Source organism: Microcaecilia unicolor, chromosome 7 (assembly GCF_901765095.1).
Source record: "Microcaecilia unicolor chromosome 7, aMicUni1.1, whole genome shotgun sequence".
Classification (NCBI taxonomy): domain Eukaryota; kingdom Metazoa; phylum Chordata; class Amphibia; order Gymnophiona; family Siphonopidae; genus Microcaecilia; species Microcaecilia unicolor.
The window spans coordinates 138016500-138029318 of record NC_044037.1 but is presented as its reverse complement, the minus strand read 5'-3'; the positions used below and the strand labels follow the sequence as shown (position 1 = coordinate 138029318).

At 48.5% G+C, this 12819-nt stretch overlaps 1 protein-coding gene across 3 annotated transcripts in view; it reads right to left on the bottom strand.

Moving 5' to 3' along the window:
• The window catches only part of TBCCD1 (TBCC domain containing 1), a 467458-nt gene that overhangs the window by 83514 nt on the left and 371125 nt on the right, over positions 1-12819 (bottom strand). For 2 of the 3 annotated variants that reach the window (XM_030209751.1, XM_030209750.1), the window contains exon 6: positions 722-1222. In XM_030209751.1, coding sequence (XP_030065611.1) covers positions 722-1222 — 501 coding nt within the window. The remainder of the gene's footprint in view (positions 1-721; positions 1223-12819) is intronic. The other variant, XM_030209752.1, reaches the window with a different exon arrangement.

Genomic DNA, 12819 nt, shown 5'->3' with positions numbered 1-12819 from the left:
TTTTTAACAAGAAATTATTTCCTGCGTATTCCTTTAAACTGCTCATGCTTGAGCCACAGAACAGGTCACTTGTTCAAATTACAGTTGGCAAGATGCAAACCTGAAATTTTGCATCACACATTTCTTACTAAAACTGAACTACTCTCACTCTGTTTACAACTCACAACAAAGAAAACAGACCAGAATAAGAGCCAGATTTTGTTTACTGAATCTTTCCAAAGCAGCAAGGCTATTACTTTTAACTTCTAACAAGAAGAGTACCCGCTAACATTACTGGTGGAAGTAAATGCATTACTAGAGGTTGCTGGAGAGCTGAGCACACTGTCTAATTCTGCTAGAGCTGCATACTAGTCTGTAGATGCACTTGATAGACATGGAGCTGACACAGTTGACCCGGCTGATGCTGTAAATGCAGCGCTGTTCAAACCTTAATCTTCCAGCAGCTCTAGTGGTGGTCACCCAGAGCCTTGTCTCTGCCCAGTACTGCCTGCTGATGCAACACGGGCAGGTGGGGGCTGGGGGAGGAGGGAGAGAGGAGGAGAAAAAAACCCCCAGATGTTTGTGTGCTCCCTGCCTGACTTCAACAACCAGCTCCAGCACACCACTGTCTGTTACATATGCTCTCCAAGTTAAGATTTGATCACTGAAGATGATGTGGTGCACTCAAGACATTACTGTTACAAGGTCTGTGCTGCTGAATGCAAGGAGACCATCTACCTACCTGGTCAAGCTTGCTTCTTTAACTGCCTTTTGCCAAATCTGTATCCTCTGTTCTCTATGATTCATGGCTTTTTTGTATACAGAGGGAAGACCCCCAGGAATCTCCATTGTGTCACCATCCATCTCAAAAGGAATAACAAAGACATAAAATTCATGGGGTGACTGAAGCTGCCAGGTGCTTGCAGTGTCACTGGTCTCTGCATTCATAACCATCGGATTGTCCCAGTTATTTGGGATAGTGGCCAGACCTGTCTGAGCCATGTGGTCCTCTAACATTGGGTAGTGTGTGTGGAAAGGGGCTAAGATCAGTCCTTGATTACCAGATAGGATAAGAGGGCGTGTTGGGGTGAGAATGTGAAATGTGCAGCTACTTGTGGAAGAGATGGACAAACGATAGGAAATGGCAATGACCTTCAAGTTGTCACAGCTCTGGACATGGATAGCCATCTGCACAGGCCCCAAGACAAAGGTGCTGTTCCGGCACTTCTCAATTGTCACAGACCTGAAATGCAGTAGGGAGGGCAATAAGTCAACTTCAGCCACAGACAGCAAAACCATTTGCTCTTATTAATCAATCAGTCAATACACTGCATAGATGACTGCCATCCAAAACTATGACCCATTAGAAATAAAATGTTACTGAGATTATCATATAATTGCTTGATGCCATGTATTTTAGTAACCAAAGTCATTATTACACTGTCTGTTATCACCGTCCCCCCTCCCAAAAAAAAGTGCCTGATAGCAACTGTTATTTGAATAAATGCCTTAGCTGAAGATATATATTTTATTGATGACAATACAAAGAAACTCAACCACATTATGAATACACAACATTTCAAGTGTGAAAAATATTCAGTAGTGATAAAATGATGTATTCTGTCATCAAGCTTTTGCCTGTTTATCCCAACCCCACCCTATGCATTCTGTGCAGCATTTTACACCCATTCCCTTAAATAACTGTCAACTGTAAATAACTTGCTAAATAAACTGCGGTCAATCTCGAATCTCCTGTTTTATAAATTATTATTCTCTGTGTACATTATTTTGCTACCCCCCCATCACTATTCCACATACACATTGTGAGCACTCTGGAGGGCGGGTACAAGGGAGAGGGGATAGTGGTTCTTTCAGCCGGCATCATCCCCGGTCATTCAGCCCAGCTAGGAGAGCAGGGCGCCCTCTAGGGATCAAACTGCCAGGGAAAGCTGTAATGCAGGAAAAGAACTACACTCCCCAGAAGCCAGTGCAGGGTCAGCTGAACTCTCAGGAGGGGGAGGGTGGAATGACTGATTGGGAGATGAGGTCTGATCCTGGAGATGGGGAACAGCTGGTGGAGCTTGGGGAGGAGGAGGAGATGGAGTGGAATAAAGCAGAGGTAGAAGGAGAAGGTAAGGAGGAGTGCATGGAGGTTGGAAGGTTTGCTCAAACTTCCTCAGGAAAGGTAAAGGCTTTGGTGGCGGGAGTGTGGCCCAAGCTGTGCATACTTGGAGAGGATAAAATAATCCAGTGGGGAAGCCACTGGTGGAAGAAGCTAACCCATAAACTATCTACGGGTAGAAGATAGTGCTGATGAGGGAAGGCTGCAATTGGGAGCAAGACAAAGGTTTGCTGGGGGGTGATATTCTGAGTTAAGATTGGACTGTGTTAATAAGCTGAATGTGGAAAGACTGAACTGACTCTTGCATTCTTGAGGAAGAAACTGCTTGAAGATTAAAGCTGTATTAAAAGATGCTGAGAGAATAAAGACCTGTGGTTTTCAAGAACTATAAGACTGCTGAAGTTTGTGTGTCCCAGTTGTGAGCTGATCCTGGGCGCAGGTCAGCTGGGCAGCAGTTAAACTAGGCTAGAAGCAGTGCAGCAAGGCGGTGGTTGCAGCTCGTACTGGGGAAAAGCTAACCAAGCTAAGCAGGGTCGACCCCGGCTCTCACCTGGAAGGGTGACCTGGTTACAGATTGGTGGCAGTGGTGGGATTGTCTGAACAACCCGCCGGTGAAAGAAGCGTGCATTGCTCCGAGTTCGGGTAAGCATATACGGGACTCGGGTAACCAGGAGGAGGGGGATATAGAGGGCCGGAGCTGTGTAATACCGCACTTGGAGAGTGTTCTTTGTTGTTCCCTTTCTCTCAGGTACCGGTGGCGAAGGCGACATGGAGTCGAAGGAGCTGCTGTCTTTTATGGCCCACCAGTTCCAAAAGCAGCAGGAAATGGCTCAGAGACTTCTAGAGGATTCCTTGGCTGCTTCTCGAGCACAGATACAACCGGTGCTGGAGGTGGTGCAGGAATTGTTACGGGCAGTACCCCTACCGAGGAAAGAGAGCACCTCATTGGAGGCTACAGCCACGGGAGCTGTGCCTGGAAGCCTGGAGCCTGGACGGGTTAATTGGCTGCCGTGGGGCAAATTAACAGAGCAGGACGACATTGAGGATTATCTGGGGACTTTTGAGCGGGTAGCATTGGCGGCTGCCTGGCCTCAAGAACAATGGACCATCAGATTGGCTCCCGCCCTGTCCGGGGAAGCCCTGGCAGCTTTTCGGAGCCTGTTGCCAGGGGACGTGGTGGATTATCAAAAGCTGAAAACGGCTATTTTGGACCGGTATGGGGTAAGCAGACAAACTTATCGCAGGCGCTTTCGGGGTTGGAGGTGGAGGGAGGGGGAGACTCCGAAGGCCTTGGCTCAGAAGCTGATGGACTTGGCTACCAAATGGCTAGAACCTGATAAGAGGGCAGTGGCTCAGTTGATGCAGGATCTGGTGCTGGAGCAGTTTTTAGAGGCTCTACCGGACAGTATCAGGGTTAATTTGATCAGGAAGGGATGTGAGACTCTGGAAGAAGCTATCAAAGGCTTTGAATACTTTCTGGAGTCACAATACTCTGAGGGGGGAGAGGGGGTCTGGCGGGGTGGTCGGGGTAAAATGTTCAAAGGATCTGGGTGGAGGGAGGAAGGTCCTAAGGAGGATGATAGAATGTGCTACCGATGTGGGAAGTCGGGACATGTGAGGAGGGATTGTAGGGCCAAGTTGGGGCTCATATCTCAGGTAACCCCCTCTAAGGAACCCCAGTTTACGCATTGGGTTAAGATAGGAGGGGTCCCGGTGGAAGGACTTTTAGACTCAGGAGCAGACCAGACAATGTGCTCCCAGAAGTTGTGGGGGCAGATTGCCCGGAAAGGGGGGCAGCAGGGTAGGAAGAGAGACCGGTCCGTGGCTATTCAGTGCATACACGGGGCCTCCTCAAGGTATCCGGTCCGGCTAGTAGACATACAGGACCAGGAGGGCCTTCAGTGGGTGTGGGTGGCTGTACTTCCTAGGCTACCTCAGGATCTCATTTTAGGAAGGGATTGGGCTCCATTCACATACTGCCTGGGTGGTAAGCAAGCCTTGGTATCTACCCGGGCCCAGGAGAGGCAGGAGAAGGAGCAGGAACTGTCCCTGGCACAAGTATTTCCATTCCAGGGAGAGGTTATGGGGCGGCCGGGGAAGACAAGGAAAGGCTCTCAGCAAAAGAAACGAGGTCAGGAGCAAAGGCGGCAGCATTGTCAAGAGCTCCTTCATCAGGGGAGGTTCCCAGGGGATACGGAACAGGTGTTAGAGAGATTCCCGGATTTTTCCAAAGAGCAAAAAGATGACCAGACCTTGCAGTATGCGTGGGAGCGGGTAGATCAAGAGGGAGAAACCAGCTTCCCTCGGTTTGTTAGTGACAAGGGGTTGCTATATCGGCTGTCCTGTAAAGCAGGGGGGAAGGAACCTCAGAAACAGTTAGTAGTACCGAGGGGGTTTAGGGACCTGGTGTTACGGGTATCTCATGATCATATCTTAGGGGGTCACAAGGGGGCTCAGAATACTCTCCGGCAGGTATTAAACAGATTTTACTGGCCCGGGGTGTATAAAGAGGTGGAACAATTTTGCAGCTCCTGTAGTCAGTGTCAGAGGGTATCAGAGCAAACACCGAACAGAGTGCCCCTACGACCCCTTCCCCGTATAGGGACTCCTATTACCCGTATGGCAATGGATATGATCGGGCCCATTGATAAGTCCCGAAGGGGGTATTCCTATATTCTAGTGATCATGGATATGGCCACAAGGTATCCCTGGGCCGTGCCGCTTCGTACCACCTCAGCGAAAGTTATTGCGGCCCAGCTAATTCGGATCTTTTGTGAGGTGGGGTTTCCTAGGGAAATGATTACCGACCGGGGGACCAATTTCATGTCACGAACCCTGGCCCAGGTGTGGGAGGCTTTCGGAGTACAGCATATTCGGACCGCAGCTTACCACCCTCAGACTAATGGCCTGGTGGAGAGATTCAATAAAACCTTGAAAATGTTGTTGAGGAAAGGGTTAGGTTCCTCCCATGAGGAATGGGATCTTTTGTTACCATTTGTTTTGTATGTGTGTAGGGAGAATGTTCAGGCCTCTCTGGGCGTATCACCATTTGAATTGATGTATGGGAGATCACCCCGGGGAGTGTTGGATGTGTTAAGGGAGCAGTGGGTTCCTCCGGAAGAGGAGGATCGGGATGTAGTGAACTATCTAGTGAAGCTGAAGGAACGGTTGCATAAATTGAGCCGCGGGGCTCAGCAACACTGGGAGAGGAGTCAGGATTATCAGAAAGCCTATTATGACCAGAAAGGGGTGGAGAGGGCATTGGAGGTGGGGGACAAAGTCTTGATCATGGTTTCAGACTCACCTCATAAGTTCACGGGACGCTGGAGGGGTCCTGCTGTCATAGAAAAGAAGTTAGGTCCAGTCACCTACTTAGTAAGGAATGAGCAAGGCCGGGAGCAGACCTATCATATTAATGTGCTTAAACCTTGGCAGGAGAGAAGGGGATTATTTGGTCAGTCTAGGATAGAAGCTGAGGAAGAATTAGGACCACAGATCACGGAGATATTCAAGGCAGGAGAACCGCAGATTGCGGCTACATTGCCAGGGAGTCAGCAGAAAGAGGTTCAGGCACTGGTGGAGGAGTTTCGGGATGTCCTGACTCCTTGCCCAGGGGAAACCCACCTTATCAGGCATGATATCATCTCGGAGCCGGGCCGGGTGGTCAGACAGAGACCTTACCGTCTCTCACCCCCCAAAGAAACAAGAGGTGGTCCGACAGGTACAGGAGATGCTGGATTTTGGGGTCATTGAGGAATCTGTCAGTCCATGGTCGAGTCCTGTGGTGTTAGTGCCCAAGTCCGATGGTACGTGGCGGTTTTGCATCGACTTTAGACGAGTTAATGCACTGTCAGATTCCGATGCCTATCCGATGCCACGTATCGATGAACTATTGGATCGGTTGGGTACTGCCCGATATCTGTCCACCCTGGACTTGACCAAAGGGTATTGGCAGATCCCTCTGACTCAGGAGGCCAAGCCTAAGACAGCCTTTTCTACACCCATGGGGCTCTATCAATTTAAACGCATGCCATTTGGTCTTAATTCCGCAGCAGCTTCCTGCCAGCGGTTGTTAGATCAGGTTTTAAGACCACATCAGCAATATGCGGCGGCTTACCTGGACGATGTTATCATTCAGAGTGAGGATATGATAAGAGTGAGGGCAGTATTAGAGGCTTTCCGTCAAGCAGGTTTGACTTTGAACCCTCAAAAATGTTGCTTTGGGCAGGAGAAGGTTAAATATCTGGGATACCGGGTGGGGAATGGTCAGATAACTCCGCTCTGGGATAAGGTAGCGAGTATCCGGGACTTTCCCTGCCCCAAAAATAAGAAACAGTTAAGGAGCTTTTTGGGCCTAGTGGGGTACTATAGGAGGTTCATACCCCACTTTGCCTCCATTGCTACACCCCTCACTAATAAACTTCAGAAGGGGTCCCCCAACAGTCTACGATGGGAGGAGGGAGGGCTTCGGGTGTTCAATGAATTGAGATTGGCCCTGTGTCAGGAACCCCTGCTGAGAGCCGTGGATTTTGATAAGCCCTTTGTACTGCAAGCTGATGCCTCGGGGGTAGGGTTGGGGGCTGTGTTGTCTCAGGTACACGAGGGACAGGAACATCCCCTGATGTATCTGAGCCGGAAACTGCTCCCCCATGAGGTCCGGTACTCGACCATCGAGAGAGAATGTTTAGCGATAAAATGGGCAGTGCAGATGTGCCATTACTATTTAGATGGGCGTAAATTTACCCTGGTTACTGATCATGCGCCTTTGAGGTGGTTAGGCCAGATGAAAAATAGTAATGGTCGTCTCACAAGGTGGTATCTGGCTTTACAGCCCTATCAATTCAAGGTGGAGCATAGATCAGGCAAATTTCTGACAAACGCGGATGTTCTTTCTCGGATTGCCAGTGCAGGACAGGAGAAGACTGGCAATCGTTTGAGCCGGGGGGTGTGTGAGCACTCTGGAGGGCGGGTACAAGGGAGAGGGGATAGTGGTTCTTTCAGCCGGCATCATCCCCGGTCATTCAGCCCAGCTAGGAGAGCAGGGCGCCCTCTAGGGATCAAACTGCCAGGGAAAGCTGTAATGCAGGAAAAGAACTACACTCCCCAGAAGCCAGTGCAGGGTCAGCTGAACTCTCAGGAGGGGGAGGGTGGAATGACTGATTGGGAGATGAGGTCTGATCCTGGAGATGGGGAACAGCTGGTGGAGCTTGGGGAGGAGGAGGAGATGGAGTGGAATAAAGCAGAGGTAGAAGGAGAAGGTAAGGAGGAGTGCATGGAGGTTGGAAGGTTTGCTCAAACTTCCTCAGGAAAGGTAAAGGCTTTGGTGGCGGGAGTGTGGCCCAAGCTGTGCATACTTGGAGAGGATAAAATAATCCAGTGGGGAAGCCACTGGTGGAAGAAGCTAACCCATAAACTATCTACGGGTAGAAGATAGTGCTGATGAGGGAAGGCTGCAATTGGGAGCAAGACAAAGGTTTGCTGGGGGGTGATATTCTGAGTTAAGATTGGACTGTGTTAATAAGCTGAATGTGGAAAGACTGAACTGACTCTTGCATTCTTGAGGAAGAAACTGCTTGAAGATTAAAGCTGTATTAAAAGATGCTGAGAGAATAAAGACCTGTGGTTTTCAAGAACTATAAGACTGCTGAAGTTTGTGTGTCCCAGTTGTGAGCTGATCCTGGGCGCAGGTCAGCTGGGCAGCAGTTAAACTAGGCTAGAAGCAGTGCAGCAAGGCGGTGGTTGCAGCTCGTACTGGGGAAAAGCTAACCAAGCTAAGCAGGGTCGACCCCGGCTCTCACCTGGAAGGGTGACCTGGTTACAACATATAAAACAAAACTATAACAAATGTTACCCACAAACCAACAAGCACTGGAGCTTCGATGTATCTGCTGCAAATGGATTTGAGAAGGCCTGAACTCTACGGACTTTCCCTCGTCTAGCTCCATTGCTCTACTCTGGTATCCTGACCTCCTGTCTACTATAAAACATCAGCTACAAAAAAAAAATTTTTTTTGCTCCACGTCAGGATCTAGAGTGTATTTAACACTCCACTACGGGCTCTATGGGATAACGACTGAAGGTATGCTCCCCAAACCAACATAAAGGACTTCCTCTTTTTAGGAGAGCTCCGGGCTTGCCGACTTTTAAGAAGCATTAATGTATGAAATTTATTATGCCAACTCCAATAAGATGGGGAGTTGGCTTACCCAGGGCCGTGCCTAGGGTCTCTGGTGCCCCCCTGCAGACTATAATTAAATCTTTGATATCTAACTGGGCACGTCAGTGACAGCTGATACCAAAGCAAGGGGAGGAGTTACAGCCCACTGCACCCCCCTTCCGCAACCCAGTCGACCCCCCCTTCTCGGCGAAAACCGTCCCCCGCCGCCATCCAGTACCTGTGCTGACGGGGGACCCCAACCCCCGTCAGCCGAAGTCCTGTGCTGGCCTTCGCGCCGTTGCTTCTTCAATGATCTTCGATTCAAGTTCCTCTGCGTGCGTCTGACGTCAGACACATGCAGAGCAACTTGGACACAAAATCATTGAAGAAGGGGAGGGGAGAGAGGGAGGGGGGAGGGAGGGGAGAGGGAGGGGAGAGGGGGAGGCGAGGGGAGAGAGGTGAGGGAGGGGAGGGAGGGGAGGGGAGGGGGGAGAGGGGAGAGAAGAGAATCACAGCTTCAAGTAAAACATTTTGCAAGCGAGCTGACCTCAGGAAAAAGTTGCCGATAGGCGCCCTCCAGAGGTCAGCGCCCCCCTGCGGTGCTTACCACGCTTACTGCATTGGCACGGCCCTGGGCTTACCCAGACCCCCAAGATTGTCTTTTTCCCAACAATGTTAGCCTTCTTAACGAGCTGTCGCCCTCCCCTCCCCAAAAGTGCAAAAGCTCCCGATTGGTCCAATAAGACTCCGGATGGGGAGAAAGGTATGGGCACCCCCAGCAAGTCTCCTATAAATTTCAACACTTTTTTCCAAAATCTTTTCACTTCCGGGCATGAAAAAAAAGCATGAAAAAAATCCCCCTCCATGGCATGGCACCGGCCACACATTGGGGAATCCACTTTTCCTACTTTAAACAACTGTTTCTTGGTCATATAGGCTCGATTCAAGACCCGGAATTGACATTCTCTGAGCTCTGCATTTGTTGTGAGACTTGGTATTTTCCCCACCAGCATTTTGAGGACAAGGCCTACCCCCGAGCCCCCTAAATCCACCCTCCATTTCCTCTCCACTTCCCCATACTCTTTCCACGGAAAGATCTGCGTGAAGACCTTATGTAACAGTGAAACTGTAGCCCGGTCTTCCCCGGCTTTAGTATAAAATTCTTGTACTTTCCTAGTGTGCCCTTGTCCTAGAGCTGTCTGATCCAGAGACCTCGTATAGTGAATTAATTGTTTGTGTGCAAATATATGTCCCACAGACAGTTGTTCTCCAAATAGCTGGGCTACTTACTTTACGCCTCCCGCCTGTCCCATTACATGGGTCAAGAATTTAATACCTTGAGTATCCCAAGACTGGAACACTCTATTTGTCATTCCTGGTTCGAATTTTCCGTTCCCTCTAATTGGCAGCATATCTGATACCTCCGCTGATACGTTCCAGTGTCCCATACACACTCCTTATACACCACCCACAATGGGCGTAATAGTCCACTATTTCTGAGGTTACTGGGGATGGAGGCTATAGGTGTATGTAACAAATATTGTAAATGCCATGGACTAAAGTATTGTTGTTCCAACGACAACAGGGTAAAGTTGGCTGTTTTGAGTAGCCAATCTCCCTTATGTCTGAGTAAGCATGCCCTATTGTAATTCCTAATATCTGGGAGACCCAAACCCCCTCCCTCCAAGCTCCCAGCAGCCGTCGAAAGGGAACCTTTGCCTTTGTCCCTGCCCAAAAAAACTTGTTTAAATGACGATGTAGGCTGTGAATATCTTTATTTAACAATCTTAAGGGTAACATTTGCATAGCATATAGCCAGCGAGGAAATTCTATCATTTTAAATAATTGAATTCGTCCATGGAGGTCCAACGGCAAATGTCGCCATCCCTGCAAGGTGTCTGATGTATGTTGGATCAATAAGTCCATGTTAGCACGTAACTAAAGGAATGTTTTGCCCACTGGATAGGAAAAATCCCCTGCCACCCCGCTCTAACTCCAGGCTGTGATGCCAGTACGCAAAACATTGAGATTTAATTTAAAGCCCGAATAGTCCCCATACTCCTCAATAGTCTCAAGCAAAGCTGTCAATTAATTTTGGGAGTCCGTAATGTGGACCAACAGGTCGTCCGCAAAGGCTGAGATCTTAAAAATCGAGTTACCTATGGGAACCCCCCTAATCTCCGGGTGCCACTTAATATCCCTAACTAGAGCATCTAATGTTAAGATAAAAAGAAGAGGAGATAAAGGGCATCCCTGTCTTGTGCCCCTGTATAATCGAAAAGGTTGTGAGGTAACGCCATTCACCACCATCGTTGCCTGTGGGTTTATGTAGGACCTTCACCGCCTCTGCAAAAAACCCTTGAATTCCATATGAGTCCAAAACTGAGAACAAAAAATCCCAAGAGACCCTGTCGAAGGCCTTCCCCGCATCAAAGCTATTGAGCAGAGAAGACCATCTATTGGTTTGAACCCCCTCTAAGGATGCCAATATAGCTCTAATATTTTGAACAGCCGTGCAGCCATGCACAAATCTGACCTGGCCCACATCAACCAGGTGAGATAGTACCAATTCGTCAATACTTTCGTAAACAGCTTTGCCTCAAAATTTAATAAGGAAATAGGGCGATATGAAGATGGATCCAATCAGCTCTTCCAAGGTTTCAAGAGTACTATCATCTGGGCCATCTGGAGGGAACTGGGGAGTTGCCCCATCTCCATCACCTCTCCAAACACAAGTTCCAATGTGGGTCCCACCTCCGTCATCATAAGCTTATAGAATTCTGCCCGGAATCCATCAGGACCCGGGGCCTTCCCCAATCTACATGACTGTAAGGCTAGCTGGATTTCCTCTAAGGTTATAGGACCATTAAGAATCTTCTTTTGAGAAGAGCTAACCTTTGGTACATCTAGATTGTTTAAATACATTGATCCTGGCAATGGTGTGGCCCCCGAGTCTCCATATAACACTTCATAATATTGTCTGAACACTGTATTGATATCCTCGTCCGATTCAACCAATTGACCATTAGAGTTCTTAAGCTGGATTATCTTCTTGGGACCTGATTTGACTCATATCAAATGAGATAACAGCCTACCACTCTTATTACCATGTAAGAATAATTGGTATTTATAGTAATTGATGGATTTAACTGCTCACTGATGGAGGTGTTCATTTAGCTCTGCCTGTGTAGCCAATAAGGCTTCCTTATGTTGAACGCTGTGCTGTGTGTCTGCCCAAATAGCCTTCTATCCTATTTAATAGCTTGCTCTAATCACAAAATTTGGCTCTCATCTTTCGTTTATGGTTAACATATGATATAGTCTCTCTCCTTACGACTGCCTTGGCTGCTTCCCAATATAATATTGGTTTGTTCATATAGTCTTGATTAAACGTTTGATACTCTTTCCATTTGTTACATATAAATGAACGAAAAGTTTGATCTGTGTACAGTTCTGAAGGAAACCTCCAACTACCCCCCCTCTGCCCTACAATCTGCATCTGGAGCCACACCATTGCATGATCAGACACCCCATATAGGCCTTTCTCAGCCTTAGTTATTTTAGTTAACAATGCTCTAGAGGTTAGCAGATAGTCAATTCTAGACTGTGTGGAGTGTGCCCGGGACAAGTGAGTATAATGCCTCTCTTCTGGGTGCAGAACCCTCCAGACATCCAAAGTATCCAACAATTCACATAACATAGGTAGCCCAATGGAAACATCCATACGCGCTGATGGTGGTGGATTAGATCTAGCCATTTGTGGACCAAACACTATATTAAAGTGCCCCCCCCCCCCCCCAATATCAAATGATCTCTCTTTTAGGGGCGATAAAAGCCCTGTCAGTTGCCTGAAAACTCCATTAGCATAGACATTTGGAGAGGAAGGGTAGGAGGGAGATGGGGCGGTAGTTGGAAGGGCAGGTAGGGTTAGTGATGGTTTTTTGAGGAGTGTTATGACTACAGCATGCTTGAAGGAGTCAGGGACAGTTGCAGTAGAGAGAGAGAGGTTGAGGATATGACAGATGGGGGTGGGGGGGTGACAGTAGGAGAGATGGTGTTTAGTAAGTTAGTGGAGATGGGATCAGAGGAACAGGTGGTGCATTTCGAGGAGGAAAGAAGGTGGGCGGTTTCCTCCTCGGTGATATCAGGAAAAGAGAAGGAGGCCTGGGTTGGTTGGTTGAGGGAGTGGGTTAAAGGGTGAAGAGGAAGGCTTGGTAGTGAATTTGAGGTTGATCTTCTGCACCTTGTCGCGGAAGTAGTCAGCCAGTGATTGAGGAGAGAGTGAGGGGAGGTGGCAGCAGAGGGCACTTTGAGGAGGGAGTTAAGGGTGGTGAAGAGACTACGAGGATTGGAGCCAAGAGAATTACATAGTAACATAGTAGATGACGGCAGAAAAAGACCTGCACGGTCCATCTAGTCTGCCCACGATAAACTCATATGTGTATACCTTACCTTGATTTGTACCTGTCTTTTTCAGGGCACAGATCGTATAAGTCTGTCCAGCAGTATTTCCCGCCTCCCAACCACCAGTCCCGCCTCCCATCACCGGCTCTGGCACAGA